We start from the raw sequence: 20,720 nt of genomic DNA, 5'->3' as shown, positions 1-20,720 counted from the left end.
TAAGCTCCTTAACTTCTCTAAGCCACTGTGTCTTGAGTGGTCAGTAGGTAGAATAAAAGTCTGCCCCTCTTTCCAGTAGAATTGTTGAGGGCAGAGTGAAATAATAGGTATGCAAGTATTTTTAACAGGGGACAAAAAACGTAAAACCAGTACCACTACTATTAGCTGAAACCTCAGGACATTGATACCTCTGGGGTTACCTCTAGAGTGATAAGAACCTAAAAGGCCAAGGTTCTCAAACATTTGTTTTTGCTCAATACCTCCTGAAAGAATTTTGAAAACTATATTCTTTTTCACAAGTTTGAGTTGACAGCTAACATTTTTATTCAAAGTCTAAATCATTGCAAAGGATATAATTTCCAGGATTGTGTAAAAAAAAAAAAAAGGTGGCATTTTGGAAACAAAACTGTGAACCAATTTTCAAAATGTATCCAAGGGAATCCAAACACTACCGCTATTTGATATCCGCCATCATCACTTCAAAAACATATGAACAAGCCTATCTTTAAGAGTCAGAAATTTTACATCTTTCCTTTTTCTCCATGAGCTCATATTTCCAGTCCACTGCCCCCACAGGGTTTTATCCTAATGTAAAATATATTTTTTATGCTTGAAAGTCTTTTATTGATCACTGTTTCACACTCATATGCCATAGCAAGACGTACATAAATTGAAATTGAAATTTCTGAAAAAAAAAATTCCTGGGATCATAAAGCTGTACATTCTCCAACTTTTTTTTTTCCAGATTGAGTTGTTATTAGCATACAATTCATCAAAAACAAATTTAGGTAAATAGTAAATGTGAAAGTAAAAAATTATTGAAAACGCATCTCTTAATGAAATGGATAGGGCTTCATTTCTTTCTCAATTGGCTCATGTATCTGTGAATTAATATTTCTTATTGCTAGAAGGAGACAAGATTCGGCATTAATTTAATTCCTATCTTTTGGTTTTTGTAGGTCTAAGTGCTTAGAAAGCTCAGTCACATAAATAAGTAGCTGGCAGGGGATAGAGTTTTGTTTTAGCAGTGTCACTCAATTCTTTGAATTCCTTCCAAGTTGTATGCCAGAAATCATACGGGGGTCTATCATCAGACAATATTTTTAATGGTCTCTTCGCTGACAACTCCATTAGATCCTCCTTTAATTTTGTTGAGAGGAGAGAATTGGAAATCACCCGATTTGAAAAAGGAGTTGTTCCTGGTCATTAGATCCACTCACTTTCTGAGCCCAACACTGGTATTGTAGGGTCACCTCTTTGCTTGGAGCCCCAAGGTTCTCATCTCTTAGGGCAGCCACCACGGTAGGATTAGGGGTGGGTGAAAGAATCGTCTTTTGTTTGTAACATGGCACAAGGGTGAAGGTGAGAGTAGGAAGAACTGGCAAGTGGAGCCTCCCACCTGCCAGGTTCTCTGGCACATTGATGTTAGGAAGGAACACATTTAGAAGCTGGTGATTCTCTTAAGGCTGCATGGACCTACTTACCCCTTGGGCAGCCGCCACACACCCCCGGGAGATTTGTGCTTCACTCGGAAGACCCTGCTCCAGAGGACATTTGGTTTGAGGCCAAGCCCCAGAGCCTCAGGAAACCCACTTGTCCATGCCTTCCCTGTTCGGATCCCCTGTCCTCCGGCAAGCCCTGGACCCACCCAGCTCCTGTTGCATGTTTGAACAGAGAGGGCTGCACACACTCCTGAGCATTTGTTCTCTGAATAGCGGCTCCTGAGACGCTCCGAGTTAAATATGGGACTGTCCATTGTAAGGAACCAGCCTTCTGTCCCTACCCTTGTGTTTTTCTTCTCTCATTCACCGGCTTTGGATTTCTGTCTTGTCACATTTTGGGTATCCTGAAAGGTGTCTGAGCTTCTCTAGACCTGGCTGGGTGCAAAGGGTTGCTACCCTACATTCTTTCTCAGAAGCCTGCATCCTCTCTTAGGCATCTTCCCAGAGTCTCCCTCTGTGACCTCAGGAACTAGACCCGTTAGCCTCACCTGATCTGTCTGATGCTCTGGAAGGGAGCTAAGCCAGGTGTTTACGGAAAGTGCTCAATGGGAGCAGTGAACTCGGATTTGTTGGGATGGCAACTGTTGCATCACTTGTGAAAGCAGGAATGGGGAGAGGAAAAGTCCGCTCCTGCCTCCTGTGTGCTGGCAAGCCCTGCCAGCCATCCCTGGCAGCAGTCCCAGGGCTCTCAATAGGGTACTCTTGGGAGTCCTATGGCAGCACTAGACATAGTGGGGGACTGTACTCCTCTGTAGCATTCAAGGAAAGTGCCATGACTGAAAGGAACACACAGCTCGCTTGGCATCCAGCGGGTGACCTGGGGTAGTGGCAGTAGCATGGCTCTGGATCCCCAAGGCCTGTTTTGAACTCAGTTCCTTGCCAGCCAGTAGCCGAGCTGCTAGAACCTTATGCTCATCCTTGCAATGGATGTTGAGTTACCAGCCTCATGAGGACTTCTGGGAAGATGGTGGAGGGAAATGAGACCTAGTAAAGGTTCGTTCTCTCTCTCTCTCTCTCTCTCTCTCTCTCTCTCTCTCTCAATCTCTCTCTCTCTCCCTCCCCCTCTCCTTCTTCTTCTTTTTCTCCTTCTCCTTCTTCTTCTTTCTTCCTCTTCCTCTTCCTCTTCTTTCTTCTTTCTTCTTCTTTTTTCTTCCTTCTTTCTTTTTTTCGAGATAGGGTCTTACTCTGTTGCCCAGGCTAGAGTGCAGTGGCATGATCACAGCTCACTGCAGCCTTAACCTCCAGGGCTCAAGTGTTCCTGTCACCTCAGCCTCCCAAGTAGCTGGGACTACAGGTGCGCTCCACCATGCCCAGCTAATTTTTGTATTTTCTGTAGAGATGGGGGTCTTGCCCAGGCTAGTCTTGAACTCATGAACTCAAGTGATCTGCCTGCCTTGGCCTCCCAAAATGCTGGGATGCACCGCGCACAGCCCACAAGCACCATTTCTTCATGGTGCTTTCCAAGAGGCTAGTTGTGTGGCTTGGGAGCAAATCAGATCTGACCGACCTCTGGTGCTATGTGTTGCCCCTCTGGTTCTCACTTTCCTCACCTGAAAAATGGGGATAATCATCATCTTTACCTGCTGTAATTGTGAGGATGAACTGAGCTGGTGTGAGAAGCCCCTGAGCCAGGACCCCGAGCCCACTAGCTGGCTACGTGAATTGGGTGAGATGCTGCACACAGCTGCCCTAGCCTCTGCTTCCTTACCCATGCAGTGGGGCAGAGGTCAGTCTGCATGGAAAGATTGCAGGTGAAGTGAACCCAGACAGGCAGTGATGGTGACAGCCATGGTTCATAGAGGAAAAAAGTGGCTGGGATGAACAGAAGAGGGAGCGGGCTGGGCAGGGAGTCAGGCATCGGTGCTGGGGACTGTCCGAGCTGAGTCCCCAAGAAGGCCCTCCTTGCCCCACTGCATCACTTTGGGTCTGTGGTGGCCACAGGCCAGGGTGATGCATGGGCACTGCACCCGTGGGGCACATCTCCTTGGAGGGTCATTTTGCTGGAGGGTTTTTGGGTAGAAATTATGTGTTCTAATCATATGATGAATCAGAATACAGAGAAAATACAAAATTGAATTCAGGGAGCTGTTGGCCCATGGCTGCTATATTCTGCCGTGCCCTGCGCCAGCCTCCCTGGGGAACACGTGGATGCCCCTTGGCCAGCACAAGGTTTTTAATGAAGAGGTAGGCAGTGTGATCTTGTCCACACTTCTCAAAGTGCAGCCAACTTCGCCCCTTCCCTAACCTTCCAGGCATTCTCCAACTTTAAGGGCTCTTTCTGATTTCTTACGTAATTCAGATGGAAAAGCGCCCGAAGGCAGCCCCCACGGTGGATCTGTGCGAAGCCGGTATTCAGGGACCTGGATTTTTGACCAAGCATTGAGATATGCATCTGGTACGTGATGGCCAAGGGGTAGTGCCTGATCCGGGGCCAGTATGGGTGGGGGCACAGCTGGACACAGCCATCAGCTACAGACTGAGTAAGCAGGCCCTGCTAGCATCTCAGGGTCAAGAGGGGCCACCTTCTTCATCCCCTGTCCTGGCTACACATGAGCAAATCTGAGCCTGCCCTGGGACCCTGGACTCCAGTACTGGACTACTGGAGGGACGATAGAGCATGTGGAAATCTGGATGCCTAGAATGTCCAGAGCATTTTGGCAGCACTTCGTATGGGCCACAACTCTGAAACAGGCCTAGGGGACAAAAGGGTTCCAAGCCAAATGTGTTTGGGAGACCCTGGGTTAAACAGTAGTTGACCTCTCTCCCTGCAGGACTTCGCAGGGCCTGCGGCTGCTCCTGTACACTGGCCTCCCCAGGACAGGCCACGCCATGAGGTCTCCCTCGTACGCACTTGGCCATGGTCTTCTTTTTCCTGGGGTGCATTCAGGAAGTTGGGTTCCAAAGAATAAACTTTGAAAAATGCTGCTAGTAATAGCAGCTGACCTGTGTCATGTGCCTGCTGTGGACCAGGCCCTGTGCTAAGGAGCCACCATGTTGTCACTCACAACCCATCCCTGCAAGGGGTGAACAGTGTTACAGAGAGGAAACCTGAGGTGTGGGTCGTTCCATGACTTGTCCAGGGCTCCCTCTGCTGGGATGTGGTGAGCCAGGGTTTGCACCCAGGTTTGCTGGCATCGCTGCACTGAGGGCTGCCACTCTGGTAAACTCTCCCCATGCCCCACCTCTCACCTTTCTGGCCCCATCACATAGGGGAACCTGAAGCCCAGAGTCAGGCTGAGCAAGGCACAGGTGGGGTCCTGGGCTTTAGGCTGAGTGAGAGGCAGGCAGGGCCCTGGGCTTTAGGCTGAGCGAGGGGCAGGCGGGGCCCTGGGTTTTAGGCTGAGCGAGGGGCAGGCGGGGCTCTGGGTTTTACGCTGCATGAGGGGCAGGCTCAGGGTTCCTGCTGCCAGCACACAGTGCTCAGTCCAGAGACTCCGTGTTCCAGACAGGCTGTCTTACTCTGCATTGGGGGTCAGGAGCCAGCTGAGGAGAGGCTGAGGAGCCGTCATGCCCCCGTTGATTCCCTCTGTGGAGTGACACCTGCAGTCAAGGCTGCATGTGCCCTCAGCTCTCCCACAGCTTGGGGTAAACGCCGTACTGCCTGCCAGTCAGGACTTGGCTTGGCTGTAAACAGTATCTACTCCACTGACTTGGGCCCCCCACTGCAGTTGGGCTAGGGTCCTGCCTTTGTGCCCCCAGGCCCTGCACTTGCTGCCCTAATGCCATCATCCTGCATTGTCCCCATGCCAGCTGGCCTGTCTGCTCCCTATTAAACAGAGGACAGGGAGCGCACCTTGCTCACTGCTGGGGCCTCAGTGCCCGGCACGTTGCAGGCACTCGTAAATTCTTCACTGGTTGAAGGGGAATTGGCAGAAACTGCTAAAGAGTGGGTGGAGGCAGCAGGAAGAGAGTTGGAGGCATTATTACTCAGTGACAGATGAGTACAACAGCAAGACACCATGGATTTATGGAGCCCTCGCTGTGTGCCAATCACAGGGCTAAATACAAAGAAGTATGCAATCTGATCTTTGCCCTCCACGTGATTGTATTTTTCCCTGCGTGACAAGGGTAATACACATACAAACCACTAAATAACAGACTACTAAATCCCACGCTGGCGATGGGATGACAGCGGCCCCTGGAGTGACCCACAGTAGTACCGGTGGCACCGGCTCCTGTTCCTCAGTACCTGTGGTGTGCCAGCCGGTTCACACGATGAACCTCGTTGATACGGACCTCAGTCATGAATTGTAGGAATCAGAGTCCGGTGTTGCAGGTGGGGAAACAGAGGCTCGGACAGGTAAAGGGATGTGTCCGAGATCGAACAGACAAGGCAAGCTTGTACAACCCACGGCCCGTGACTGCATGTGGCCCAGGATGGCTTTGAATGCGGCCCAACACAAAGTTGTAAATTTTCTTAAAACTTTATGAGTTTTTTTTGTGATTTGTGATTTGTGTTTTTTTTTTGCTCATCAGCCATCGTTTGTGTTAATGTGTTTTATGTGTGGCCCAAGACAATTCTTCTTCCGGTGTGACCCAGGGAAACCAAAAGGTTGGACTCTCCCTGAGCTAAGGGATAGCAGAGCTGAACTAGGCTTCAGACTCCACATCCAGTGCTCTTCTGCCTTCACCTTATGCCTCGGGTACACACCCAGGAAATGGGCCTCTGCTTCCAGGCAAGACTAAGGGAGTAGGAGTTAATGAGCTTCACCTTCACGGAGGGTCTGGTCTTGTGCTGGGAACACTGTTCATGCAAACTCAGTCTTCACACCAACACGCTTGAATCATCCACATTTTTCCCAGGAGGAAATTGAGGCCCAGCCAGTAAATGGCAGAGTTAAGACTCTTATCCCAGGTCTGCCTCTCCCATCCCCAGATACTGGGTACCAGAATTTCCTGGGGACCTTGGAATAGGCAAGTCCCCACCCCAGCCACTCTAGATTACTAAGCCTGGAGTGGGCCAGGGCCTCTGCATTTGTCCACAATCCCGGCTGTTCTGTTAGGAAGAGCAAGGCCTGGGCCCAGGTGGCATCAGGCCTTCATGAGGGCTGATTTAGGAGGGGGAGCAGGCAGGGTCTCTGCCCCTAGGCTCCCTGCCAGGCTGGATTTGGCAGGCTCGTCTTTTAACCTCTCTGCAGTGCCCACTAGGAGCTCAGCCAATTCAGTCTCCCTGCTCCTGGGAGAAGGGCCTGGCAAGGGGCTGTGGGGGTTAGAGGCAGGCATTTACACTATGTCAGTCTCTGTGTGTCTGAGGGAACAAGGCAACCCCTCAGCGGATGTTGGGGGGTCCTCTCCTTGCCAAGCATGTCTATAGCAGGGCTGGGCACTTCCTACAGGGAGTATAGGGCCACCCTACGAGGTAGGTACATGTGGTCCCATTCTGCAGATCAGCAGACCGAGGCTGCATGCACCTAAGGAAATTACCAAGGTCATGCTGCTGGTAAGTGACAGAACAGGGACAGGGACCCAGGTGTGTCTGATTCAGTCTGTCTTAATCTCTATCCCATTCTGGCAAGGAAAAGGGGTCGCTGGAAATTATAATAATGCAATGATGCGATGATTTCCTTGTGTGGATGCAATTTATTCCTTTCAGAGCACTTTTACATTCATCTCCTTTTTCCCCTCAAGGTGTAGGGCTGAGAATTAGCTGAAGAGGTTACCTTCTCCATCTTACAGATTTGGAAACTGAGGCCCAGAGATGGTGGGGGTGCCTTTCCCAAGAGAGTGGGAGGCAAACCTGGATCTAGACCCAGGCCTGCTGACTCCTAGCTCGGTGCTGCCTCCTTGCCAGGGACCATCTCTGCCCCTGGGACAGAGAGTTAGCCACACTTGTAGGCATCGCCTGTGGGTCCTGGGACCTTGTGGTCACAGAGGTTGGGTGACCAGTCCTTTCCTCTTCTGTTTTCCAGGGTCTTATGAATGTGGAATCTGTGGCAAGAAGTACAAGTATTACAACTGCTTCCAGACCCACGTGCGGGCACACCGAGGTGAGAGGAGTATCCCTGGGGCAGAGCCCAGGGGCCGCCCCTCCCACTATCTGTCTGTTTCCCACTTGGGCCCCTCGTGGGTGACCCCAGAGGCCCTGACAGCTCCAGCCTTTCCCATTCTCCTCCCACTTTCATCAGTAGGACAGGGTGCCAGGCAGAAGAAGGGAGGCCTCCTGATGCGGGACAGCGTGGGCATGGGAGGGAGACTCCGCAGGACACAGCAGGCCTGCGCCCCAGGGCTCCCCCTGCTCCCCACGGGCGTCACACCTCCCAGGACATCTCCTCACTGCTCGGTGTCAGTGGCTCCCACAGGGCACGTGCTGGGGTCAGTGCAGGTGTTCCTCATGACAAGCTTGGGAGTTGGAGACAGGAGGGATGGCATCTGTTTCCCCCGGAGCCTGGCAGACAGGGAGGAGAGGCTGACATCAGGGGCCCGGGGCGGGACTGTAAGCTCGTCCCTGTGGCTTCCATGTTCTCTCTTGTGTTTGGCGCTGGCCCTATCATTGGCCCGGTGGCCTCACCCCCCTCCCTCTCTCTCTCTCTCTCTCTCTCTTTGCAGACACTGAAGCCACCTCAGGGGAGGGAGCCTCCCAAAGCAGTGAGTACTTTTTCCTCCCGTGGGCTGCTGAGGGGTGAGGGCTTGGGGTGGGACAAAGAGGAGCTGCTCGTTCCCTCCCCCAGAACTGTTCCAGGTGGCCTCTGAGAGACACAGTGCTGGGGTCCAAGCTTTGGGGCCAGCCCCTCCTTACAAAACCACAACACGGTGCCTCAGAGCAGCCCTTCCCAAAGCATGCTCTGTGGCAAGCTCATTCTGGGAAGGTTAGTGGTGTTCTGTCCGTGACAATTTCTCCAGCCGAGTAACTTTGGGAGACCTTGAGTTTCACTAAGGTGAGCAGGTTTCTTTCTTGTGGACATTTCCAGCTCTTCATTGACAGACACAGCCGTGCCTCTCCAATGGGTGCCCAGGATATGCAGTTTCTTGTGTTCTTTTGACTCTCACCCATGACTCTGGGGCTCTGTAGCTGACTTTTGGGAAACAGTGCTTTGGAGAGTTTTCTCCTGAGCCCCCACAGCCAGGGGCACTAATTGCTTATTGGTGATTTGCCCTGGGGTGCCATGTTCCAGCACCTGGGGTGGCACAGGGCTTTGACATCTGCAACAGCACTGCTGCTCACAGGCCCTGCTTGCGATTCCTCCAGTTCTAGACCCCAAGCGCCTGGTGAGCGAGTAGCCGGGCTGGTGTAGACTAGGATGGAGTCTCCCCACCCAATAATACGAAGCTTCAGAAGTCACAGTTCCACCTGTAGGTATGTTGCCAACAGAAATGTGTGCATATCTGCTGAAAGATGCTAACTAGAATGTTCTTAGCACACTATTCCTAACAAACTAGAAACCCCCAAATGCCCAGTGCTCATTGAATGAATAAGTCTGGTGACACAGAAGACTACTGTACGGGTAGTGAGAATGAACAATGTATAGCTATACACAGCAACATGGATGATGCACAAACAGTGGTGAGCAAAAGAGGCCAGGCATAAACAGGGTTCATCCTCTAAGATGGTGCATAGAGAAAGGGCAAAAGCAGCTAAAACTGACTATTGCCGGTAGAAGTCAGAAGAGCGCTTCCCCTGGGGAAGGGGCTTCTGGGTTCTGTTTCTTGAGCTGGGTGTCGGTTACATGGGTGGTTTCGGTTTGTGGAAATTGAACAAGCTGTACACAGCGTTTGTACACTTTTCTACACCCGGGGTTAGCAACATTTTTCTGTAGAGGACCAGATGGTAAGTATTTTAGACTTCATAGGCCAGACGTCTCCATCACAAGTGTTCAGCCCTGCCCTTGTAGTGGGAACGTGCCAGGAACAGAGATAATATGTAAATGAATTCCTTACCAAAACAGATGGTGGGCAGGATTTGGCCCACAGACTGTTGCGTGCCAATCCCCGTTCTATGGGTTTGTTACACCACACCATCATAAAAAAAGATTTTTAACGTAATAAATAAACATTACCACCCCCTGCCCAACAAACCCCCAAACCAGAGCAGTTTGAAGAGGTGCCGATGGCTGAAAAAGGATTTTAACTGGCCTGGGTCCCAACAGCATTTCTTCTAAGGCACGTTCCCATCCACTCCATTTGGATTCTTGTGCCAAAGGAGAAGCCGGTATGTTCTGGAGAGGAATCTGAGGTCCAGGCTGGCTAGACACCTGCCACAGGACCCCAGCTGAGAGGAGATGGGAACTGGGCCCTCCTCCTCCAGCCCTGCCTATCCTGCCCCAGCCCCAGCCCCAGCCTGGCCCTTGGCTCCCATCTCCCTCAATAGCTCCATTCTTTTCTGGCTCCCATGGACTGACTGCGGTCAGCCACACATTTAAAGAACTTCCCTATTTATCTTTCCTTCCTCAGCTATTCTGGGCCCCTGGCTTCTCCAGCAGCCCCTCAATGATCTGTTGTGCTCCGTCTGGCTTCCGTTGTCCGCAGGCTTGCTGGCTGCTGAGGGTTCTATAGCAGGGGTATTTTTAGTCCTTCCATCACTTTTCCCTTCCTCCCTGTGGAGTTTCCTCCCCGCGGCCATTGCGCACTGTTTTATTCTCAGTCCTGCAACCCTGCCCTGACCCAGACTGGCAGCGCCTGCTTAGAATGCCTGGCCTCTGCTTTGCAGGAGCCTGGTCGTGGAGTCATGGAGCCAAAAGGGCCCACATGAGAATATTGAGTCCAGCCCACCCATTCTGCAGATGAGGACACTAAGTCCCAGAGAGGGGGAGCCATACAGCTTGTGAGTAGTGGAGGCAGGCCTAGAAATGAGGTCTCGCACATTCTCTTAACAGTTCTAGGACTTTTCACTTATTTATTAGGAAAATAGTACAGTCATACATAGAAGCATAAAGACATATTCACTCACCCATCTGTCCACTAAGGAATAAAAGATTAGCCCCTCATGCTACTGTCACATTGATAATTGTGACAGTATTAGGTCACATTTGGCAAGCATCAGATCCTGTATTTGGGTTCTGGGGGATGGGAGAGGGACCAGGAGAGAGTTCCCCGAGCCCAGTACTGATTTGCGGCTTATTCAGACAGAGAAGGGCCACATGCCCTGACTCAGCCTTAGCTTGGAGTTAGTGAATGTTTGAATCCTAGGTCTCCCTCCCCCGTCCACCACCCCCACTGGGCAGCCTTGAGCATACCACCAAGCCTCCCTGTGCCTGGGGAGGTGGGGATTGATAGGCCCTCCCTACATCAGCCCAAGGAACACACACGTGAGGTCCGTGCCAGTGCAAACATTAGAGTGTGCCGTTGTGGAGGGGGTCATGTCCTATGTCCAGCTTCAGATGTTGGGTAGACCCGGGGGATCATCCAAACTCTGACCCCATGTTAGTTATCTATTGCTGTGTAACAGATGTCCTTAAAACTTAATGACTGGAAACAACAAGCTTTGATTATCCCTCAGTTTCTAGGGTCAAGAATTTGGATATGGCTTTGCTGGGTCCTCTGGCGCTGGGTCTTTTCCTGGCTGCAGGCAAGGACTTGGCCAGGCCTGTGGTCTCATCTCAAGGCTTGACTGGAGAAAGAGCTGCTTTTAAACTCACTTGCGTGGTTGTTAGCAGGGTTAACAACCCTACTAGGGTCTGTCCTTCCCAGGCCCTTAGACTGAGGGCCTCGCTGGCTATTCACCAGAGGTTGCCCTCAGCTCCTGGTCACCTGGGTCTCTCATGGGATCTCTCTCATGCTGCCCACCATCTGCTGCCACCTGTCCACTTGCTTGTCTCTACCCAGCCTCCCTGACCAGCTGGCCCTGACCCCTCACTTCATCCTCTCATGGCAGCTCACAACCCAGAGGCCAGCAGGTGTGAGCCAGAGAGAGAAGGTATGCTTGAAACAGAAGTCTCGGTCTTTTGTAAGCTACCCTCAGAAGTGATATGCAGTCACTTTCACTGCATTCTGTTCATAGAAGTCAGTTACCAGGTCTAGCCCAGACTCACAGGGAAGGGGTGATGTAGGGCATGAGCATCAAGAGGCAAGGAGTCCTGGGTGCTATCCCCAAGGCTGCTCATCACAGGCCCTCCCGGCTGTGCCCTTGGGGCATGTCCCTTCTGATCCTCAGTTTCCTCGTGTGTAAAATGAGAGACTGCTTCCTCCCTCTGCGGCAAGAACGGAGGAGATGGAAGGGAAGAGCCTGGCCTGCTGCCCTGGTTGCTGTAGCACCTGGGCATGGGCGCTGCAGTGATTGTTATTCTCACAGAGCTTCTGCAAAGAGTGTGCCAGACCATTTAGGAACCAGGCCCCGAGGAACTCAGCTCACCTAGGGCAGGTTTGGGGGTTGGTTTTGGAGTCGCTTCTGGGCTCCCAGTCACCTTGTGTGGTCTGGATCTCCACAGAGGACCCCTGACACCCCAGCCTACATCCTGTGGACCCAGGAGGCAATACAAGGCTGGCTTGGGGTGGAGGGTGGGGCCAGCACTGAGGCAGGAGCTTCATCCTCCTGCATATCGGAGAGGAGAAGCTGGGTGTTCCAGAGGGTAGGCGGTGCCATGCCCTTCCGTGGTCCAGAAGATTTGGGCAGCACCAAGGTACAGACTGGCTCAGGAACTGATTCTCCATGGGGTCATTCAGTTGGGGCCAGACTGGGCTAGTCTCATCTTTGGTTTCTGAGATGATCTGGCCAGAAAAGCCCCACCCCACATGACTGAAGCCCTGGTAACCAACCAGGTGTATGTTTTCATCCCATGCAGACAATTTCAGGTACACGTGTGACATCTGCGGGAAGAAGTACAAATACTACAGCTGTTTCCAAGAGCACCGAGACCTGCACGCAGTGGATGGTGAGTCAGGCCCCTCACTCACTGGAGTCATGCCAAGAAGTGCCCTTCCGCAGAGACACCAGCCTCCAGCCCTTCCCACCTCCCTCCTCCCTCTTACCCAGAAAAAGGCCAGGCAGTACTCAGAACCATGAGGGGGATGACCAGCCCTGGAGGATTCTGGGGGCGGGAACGTCACCATCATATTCCACATGACTTCTATTTAGGTTAACCCAAGTGAAATTGCCATTTTTATAGGTCAAAATTAGTCGAATATTGGAATTTCATATCGAGTCATTTTATAGTTTCATATTGAGCATTTTTATGTTCTGATGAAATTTAAACCGGTTTTAAAAAACGAATGATGGCCTTTTAGCATCTTAGATTATACAATTAGAAATTAGAACAATACAGTTAACACATTTTTGAGTCTTATAAATCCTAGAAAGAGGGCCTTAGACCTTGGAAGGGCCTTAGGGGTTCCCCGTCTAGCCCCACACCCTCAGCCCATCTCAAGCTGTGACAACCAGGCCCACCACCTTTTCTCACCTCCTCTTTCTCTCTCCTCCTGATCTCTTCCTCTTTTCTCCTGCCCTGGCCCCTTGAAGCCATGCTGGCAATCAGAAGCAGATCCAGGCAAACTGTCTGCCTGCACCATGGGTGGGTGTCCATCCCAGTGAGGACGAGGGATTGAGGCCCAGGCTGTGTCCTGGTTGGGATGTATCCTCGTGTTGTCCTGGTTTTGGGGGGCTTCCACAGTGGCCAGGGCAGCCCTCCTGGGCCCCAAGGCAAACCCATGGGGATAGGGGCTGGGAGCGGCGGCAGAGGCTGCTCTGGGCAGGGACTAACAGGGCTCCTGTTTGCTTCTTTCCTTCTGCGGCTGCTGCCTCCCGCCCGGGCGCAGTATTTAGTGTGGAAGGAGCCCCCGAGAACCGGGCAGGTAAGTCCTTGGGGCTGCTCGTCACCTCCCCTGTCCCCGGCTGGGCTCCTGAGACCTGGGGGACCAGGGTGCTGAGGGCCATATGTTCTCCCACAGACCCCTTCGACCAAGGTGTTGTGGCCACTGACGAGGTGAAGGAGGAGCCCCCGGAGCCATTCCAGAAAATCGGGCCAAGTATGCGGGATTCCCTCTGGGCACAAGGGCTGGGTGGGGGCTGGCCAAGGGAGGCAGGGCTCAGTCTCACTGCTAGGGCAGGGGTAGCAGTGGGTGGCATCACTTAACGGCAGCAATGGTGCCCACCTGTCAGTTGGGCCAGTCAGTGTTAGGACTGGAGCTTTCGAGGAGCAGCAGGGCAGCACAGGGTCAAGATCAGAGCAGTGAAGGCAGCCAGGATGGGACGGAGTCCTGGCGCTACTGCTTACAGGCTTGGTGTCCTCACGGTCTGTTAGCCATCCTGAACCTCAGCCTCCCCACCCGTGGAGTGAGGATGACATTTCCCCACAGGTTTGTTGGGGGATTAAATGAGATCCTGGATGTGAACCACTTGTTAGCACAGTGCCTGGTACATAGTAGGTGCTCGGAAAATAACACGTCATAGTCACCTGAAGGGGCCTCTCAGCGAATGAGCTGTCCAGGGCAACCACAGGTAGATACTCTGTCTCTGTCCCAGGACACCCCTGAGGGCAGGAGCCACACACGTCTGGCCTGTTTTCGATAAACTTGTCTTGAGTGTTGTGGGCACACAGCAGGGAGCAGAACACGTGTAGTCCTGCCCTTGGGTAGTTCAGATGGGGCTTTAGAGGTGGGGACAGCGGATCATTGAACAGTTCCAACACAGCTTGCAGGGAGTTGTGGGAGACCTGAGGGAATGCTGGAAGCTTTCGGGTGGGGATGAGGGTAGGAGATGAGTCCCGGCATCCCATGTGAAGGCAGGAGAGCCCTGCTGGTCCCAGAAATCGATGATGGCTTCAGGTCTTACAGAGCCTTGAATGCTAGCAGGCAGCATCCCCAGGTGAATAAGCCAGAGAGTTTACTAAGTGGAGAAGGGACTTGATCCGATTTGCATTTTAGGAAGCCTGGTTTTGCTGCTGGGAGGAAGATGGATTGGGAGGGGCCGGGTGGCCAGCCTAGGGCAGGTGCTGGGGGACCACAAGTGAGTGAAACTTGTCCTTTCCAGCCGTTCAGGAATTGCCATACCTGCTATTTATCTCTTTGTTTTCTGTACCTCACTTACTACCCAGCAAGAAGAGACCTTTATGGTCTCTGCTTCCTTCCAATAAGGATCTAAGGCAGCTTGAAATCGGAACGAGCAGATGAGGATATCTGAGTGAAGGAAAATCAGAGGAGCTGAAACACTTAAGTTGGATATGTTCCTCAGGCAGAACTTGATCCCAGCTCTTGGAAGGGGTTGGGTGTGTCCCCTCCCCCTTCCCCCAAATGCTTTTTCTTCCTCATCCCTTGTCCATGTGGTCATGGGATGATTCTTTGCTTTCTTCTTAACTCTTCTGAAAGCGTTCTGGAAACTGAAGATGAGATCATGTCTATAAAGTGGTTAGCACAGTGCTTGTCACATGCATAGTAAACACTCGATAAACAGGAGCATAAAAATCATCTTAAAGATGAAGAATATGGCCGGGCGCGGTGGCTCACACCTGTAGTCCCAGCACTTTGGAAGGCCAAGATGGGCAGATCACCTGAGGTTGGGAGTTCAAGACCAGCCTGGCCAATATGGCGAAACCCCGTCGCTACTAAAATTAGCCAGGCGTGGTTATGCATGCCTATAGCCCCAGCTACTTGGGATGTTGAGGCAGGAGAATCGCGTGAACCTGGGAGCAGAGGTTGCATTGAACCGAGATCACGCCACTGCACTCCAGCCTGGGTGACAGAGTGAGACTGTGTCTAAAAAAAAAAAAAAAGTATATGATGAAACCCTTAGCGCTCAAATACAGAAAGTTAGAGCCCGCAGGGGAAACACAAAAGTGAATCAGACATATTTGCAGCATTCAAAGAATTCAGGCTGGGCGCGGTGGCTCTCACCTGTAATCCCAGCAATTTGGGAGGCCAAGGCGGGTGAATGACAAGGTCAGGAGATGGAGACCATCCTGGCCAACATGGTGAAACCCCGTCTCTACTAAAATACAAAAAGTTAGCCGGGCATGGTGGCGGGCACCTGTAGTTCCAGCTACTCAGGAGGCTGAGGCAGGAGAATCGCTTGAGCCCGGGAGGTAGAGCTTGCAGTGAGCCAAGATCGCACCTCTGTACTCCAGCCTGGTGACAGAGCAAGACTCCCATCTCAAAAAAGAATTCAAAAGAATTCATAGTCTGGTGGGAGAGACATTCATAGACAGATATAGGACAGGAACAGAGGATCTGTGACCTCCCCGTTCAGTATCTATGCAGGATCTGGCAGTGGTCCCAGTGTACTGCTGCTCTTCCAACCGTATCATTATCCTTAGGAAAATGGGCTTTGAAATCAGACAGGCCTGGGTCTGAATGCTGTCGTCACCAGCTTACTAGCTCCTTACCCCTTGTGAGCGTCCCATAAGTTGGGAACAAGCACATCTCTAAATTTTTCAGTGCTGTTGGAGCACACACACAGAATGTCTCGCCGAGCACCTGGCTCATATCCGGGGTGTAGTAAGTGAGACATGTTACTAAGAAAGAGTCAAGGGCAAGAGTTTTAGAGCCAACCCAAACAGGACTCCCAGCTCTACCCTTAATAGCTGCATGATGTCCTGCCAGTTTTCTAATCTGTCTAATCCATAGTTTCTCTACCTCTAAATGGGCTGATGACAATAAAACTCACCTTTCAGGATTGTCATGGGGCTTAGATGAGATTATATTTGTAAAAGAATTAGCGTAGTCCTTACACATGCATGCAAAGCATTAAATAAGTGATACCTGTTAATTACCCAGGAAGATGCAGAACAGGATGAAGCGTGGTCTCTGTATCTGTAACTAAGTCTGACGGACAGCCAATGCAAGGACCTGGGAGGAATTACCACAAATTATTAGGAGTGTAGAACTGCATTGAGAATATCAGACTAGGTCTGGCTGCCAGTGTGCTCCCAGCTGGACTGAATGGAGCTGAGATTGCTGGCGTGGTGTGAGACCATCCCTTGCTGCCACTCAGGAGCTGCCTCGTGAGACAAAAATGTTGCTTCTTCGGCTTCTGCTACGTATAAGCAGGCCAATGCCACAGAAGGCTAAAAATGATTAGCCAGTAGAGGCACCACGTATTCTGAAGGGACTGATTGCCTGAGTAAAGCTCTGTAGTCAGAGGAAGAAGAAACACCCCGGCAGGAGTGAGTGCTGGGAAGTACACCTTTCACATCAGCATCAGCTGAGCACATTAGAGAATTAGGTACTTAGGTTGGAAGAAGCCCAGGCAATGACAGAGCAGAGAATCCTGCTAGAAGAGGGAGAGTTGGTCCAAGAAGCCTTGTGGGTTTAACTTGCTCTTCGTCTGCAGATCCAAGAATTACTTCCATGATAATGGGCAGAGGGAGAATCAAGGAAAACTCATTTGTGTGGTCTGTTGAAACAGAGTAAGTCTGGAATCATGTATGAGTTACTTGATTTTTATGCCTGAATAAGGAAGAGTCACTTGAATAGTTAAAATGAGAGAACTATGTAAATTCCATATAATAAGAAAAAGAGAATTTAAGAGACTCAGAGAAGAGTGCACCTCTGAAAATGATCTACCACAAAATCTAGAAGACCATTCTGTTTGACAACTTTCATCTCTTATAAGAAAATGTGACCTGTCTTACAAGTCCACTTAGGCTGCCACAACAAAATATTGTGGACTGGGTGGTCTGAACAATTTATCTCTTACAGTTCTGGAAGCTGGAAAGCCTGAGATCAAGGTGCCAGCATGGCAGGCTTCTGTTAAGGGCTCTCCTCCTGGCTTGCAGATGGCCACCATATGTCTGGACATGATGGTGAAAGAGAGAGAGAGCAAGCTTTCTGGCCTGTCTTCTAATAAGGGCACTAATCCCATGGTGAGGACCCTACCCTTATGACCTCATGTAACCCTGATTACCTCCCAAAGGCCCCATCTCTACATGCTATCATATTAGGAGTTAGAGTTTCAACGTATGAATTTGAGGATGAGGGCACAGTTCGGTCCATAGCATGACCCCTGTGAAAAAGGAGCCGGAGTTGTATGGTGAAAAAGCAACAGAATAAGAAGGCAAAGAGAGAGGAGTAAGACGAGGAAGGATTTCAGGGAAGCAGAAAATGTAGTAACAGAATTAAAAACTACATTCTATGAAGTAAAGAGCTGAGTTTATCTGCAAAATTGGAATTAGTGATGTGAAGGATGAACTTGAACAGATGAAGATAATGAGAGGAAAATATGATAAGCAGGGAGAACAGGGAGCCAGTTTCAGATAATTGATGTTATAGTACCAGTGGCCAGAAACAGTGCCCCTAAGATCTAATGGAAGAAAAATTTGCTCAGCTAAAGGAAGACCTGTATATGCAGATTTAATAGGCTCATCATGCATCAGATAGATTCAGTATAAAGAGACCTGTACCTACATAGATCTCAGTGACTTTTTAAAAGTATAAAGGGAAAAAAAAAACCTATATAAGCTTTCAGGCATAAAAAAGCAAGTTACCTACACATGAATTCAAGGTGGACTTGCCTCAGACTTCTCTGCAGTACTAAATCTTAGAAGATAATGGATCAGATTTGAAGGGAAAAGGTTGTAATCTAAGAATTTTATATCTAGACAAACTGTGGTTTGTGTATAAAGAGAAAAGCAAGGGCTTAAAAACATACTTTTTTTTCTATGTACCCATCTTCACAAAATTATTTGAAGATATACTCTGATGAACTAAGTCATAGAGTACATTTAAAGACTCAATTGTGAGAAATTCATAGTATAAGAGGAACTGTGAGTAGTAAAACAAGATAAACTAGAAGTTAGTTTAAAATGTTCCAAATCCGATTATACAATTGCAGAAGGCAGATTATTCCAAAATATTTAAGATGAAGGTTTTTTTTTTTTTAGAGGAAGGAGGAATTGGTGAGGGCTACAGTAAAGTAGGTTAAGCCTTCCTATTCATAGTGTGACTCCAGACCAGCAAATCAGCATTCCTGGAAGCTTATTAGAAATGTATATTCTTACGGCCTACTCCAGACCTACAGGATCAAAATTTCTGGGGTGGAACCCAGCAATCTGTTTTGTAACAGTCTTTCTAGATGATTCTTTGATGTGCGAAAGTTTGAGAAACACTGGGTTAAACTACCTTTCTCAGTGGTGATAGACTGAAAAGTGCCATTTCCCACTTGACTATTAACAATTAGAGAAATATATACTAATTGTCTAAAACAATAGACAGTATTGGAAATTAATGGAATATCGGAGAATAATGGAAAAATAAAGAGTTCATATATAAAACAACTGGGAATTAAGGCAGCAATCAGAAAGGGTGGAGCATGATTGTAAAACCAAATCAATTATAGCAATAAAAGTAAATGGCATAATCTCCTTTATTAGCAGGCAAAGCTTGTCAGGTTGATTTAAAATAATCCAATTGTTAATGGTTTATTAGAGACATTAGAGACAAGGTTAATTCCTTATCTTTACTCTGCACTTGAGCTTCTCTTTCCTACTTCCGGAACTAGATTAAATTTCCTATCATGGATTTTTATAGCACTGCATATGTCTGCTTGAGAGCACTTACTGTGGATGGAGTTTTAAATTTGAGTGACTCTTTGATTTTTTTTATCTCTTTTTGTTAGACTGTAAACTCCTTGAAGGCAGGAACTTTGCCTGTTTTGCTTAGCATTTTGTGCCAGCACTTAGCACAGTATCTGTTTAATGAATGACAGTACGAGAAAATGTTGGGACATGTCTTTACGTACATGTAAACAAATAGAAATCAGGATCTGACAAATTAATTATCAAATTATGCCACACAAACTAATAAAATGGAATAATTAAATGTTACAGCGTGAGTTCTTAAATTTTCCCATGCATCAGAATTTTCTGGAGGGCTTGTTAAAACACAGATTGCTGGACCCAACACCTATAACTTTTTTTTTTAGTAGGTCTTAGGTGATTCCTAAGAATTTGCATTTCTAACAGGTTCCCAGGTGATACTGATGTTGCTGGTCCAGGGACCTCACTTTGAAAAGCACTGTGTTGGAAATAGTTTTATGTTACTAAATACAGTTCACAGTGAAGATTTTGATCCCAAGAACCTTTAGGTATCAAACAACATTGTTTCCAAATATACAAAATAAATTTAGAAATACAGTGAAGTGGAAAGATTTATCACAATACTTAGTCCTTGACAGAGCAAGTAGACAAATAAGGTTGTATAGAATTTAAATAATGTGTTTAAATACAGTTGATCTAATAACTGTGAATCCTGCAAAGAGCAAATAACTTACTATTTCCAATGTTTATGAATCAGTTACAAAAAGTATTTAACTACTAAAAATTCTATAGCAGGAGAGAAAAACCATAAACAGACTAACAGACCAATTAAGAAAAAATTAATTTTAACATGTATAACAAAATGTTGATATCCTTAATCTACAAAGAGTTTAGTGATTTCATAAATGTCAATATACCTATAGAAATGCTGTCTGTAAACACAAAAGGAAACTCACAAAAGAAAAACGATAGTTAATTAAACATGAAAAATAATCAATTTCCTTAGAAATCAAAGAAATGGAAAATAAAATCAGCAGTGTAATATAGTTCTTCTCATCAGATAGGCAGAATTTAAGAAGATGATAATACTTAATGCTGGCTGTAGTGTGCATAAACGGTCATTTTCACACCTTTCTGACTGGGGTGATGGTGCTATGGTTATCAAAGGCCTTAAAAATACATACCCTTTCCCTCTCTTGAATTTTTCCCCAGGAAATAATGTGCAAAGATTATATGGAATAGCCTTTATTTTGTGATAATGTGTAAAATTAATGGGTAAATGTGGAAAATTTTCTATAAAAACGTGAGTCACAACATTTTTTTTTAATAGGGAAAAAAATTTTGAAACAATCGCAATGTCCCTTGGTATAGAGGACTGGCTCAGCAAATTCCAAAGTCCAGGGGGAACCATGCAGCCAATAAATGCAGGAGAGATCAATATTTATTGATTCGGCAAGATGTCCACAAAGTAATGTCGATTGAATACACCAGATTACAAAGAGGATATTGATCAGGACTGGCTAATTCAGGGCTCACAGGAGTCAGACAGGTGGTATCAGTGAGAGAAGCACACCCCAGATGAAACAGAATGAAGAGTGGGAACCAGGGCACCCTCCCCCAAGGGAGTAGATGCTGCTGTTTGGGAGTTACAGATGATTGAAATTTCTCTTTAGTTTTTATTTTGTATTTGTATTTATCAATATTTTATAATTTTCCCCCAGTGAACAATATTACATCAGACATTTTTAAGAAGAAAGAAGTTAGGCAGTGCCAAAAGAGAGGTAAAGATAAAAGTCGGGTGGGACTTGAGAGGAAGAAGTGA

General features: G+C 48.4%; 1 protein-coding gene across 1 annotated transcript in view; it reads left to right on the top strand.

Annotated features, from left to right (window-relative positions):
- ZNF618 (zinc finger protein 618) overlaps positions 1-20,720 on the top strand; it is a 78,857-nt gene that overhangs the window by 25,473 nt on the left and 32,664 nt on the right. The window contains exons 3-8 of the mRNA XM_011950096.1: positions 3,802-3,897; positions 7,412-7,489; positions 8,049-8,087; positions 12,218-12,307; positions 13,188-13,223; positions 13,320-13,397. Coding sequence (XP_011805486.1) covers positions 3,802-3,897; positions 7,412-7,489; positions 8,049-8,087; positions 12,218-12,307; positions 13,188-13,223; positions 13,320-13,397 — 417 coding nt within the window. The remainder of the gene's footprint in view (positions 1-3,801; positions 3,898-7,411; positions 7,490-8,048; positions 8,088-12,217; positions 12,308-13,187; positions 13,224-13,319; positions 13,398-20,720) is intronic.

This window comes from Colobus angolensis, unplaced genomic scaffold (genome assembly GCF_000951035.1).
Source record: "Colobus angolensis palliatus isolate OR3802 unplaced genomic scaffold, Cang.pa_1.0 Scaffold301, whole genome shotgun sequence".
Taxonomy (NCBI): Eukaryota; Metazoa; Chordata; class Mammalia; order Primates; family Cercopithecidae; genus Colobus; species Colobus angolensis.
The sequence above is the reverse complement of the archived record's forward strand: the minus strand, read 5'-3'. Positions and strand labels throughout refer to the sequence as shown.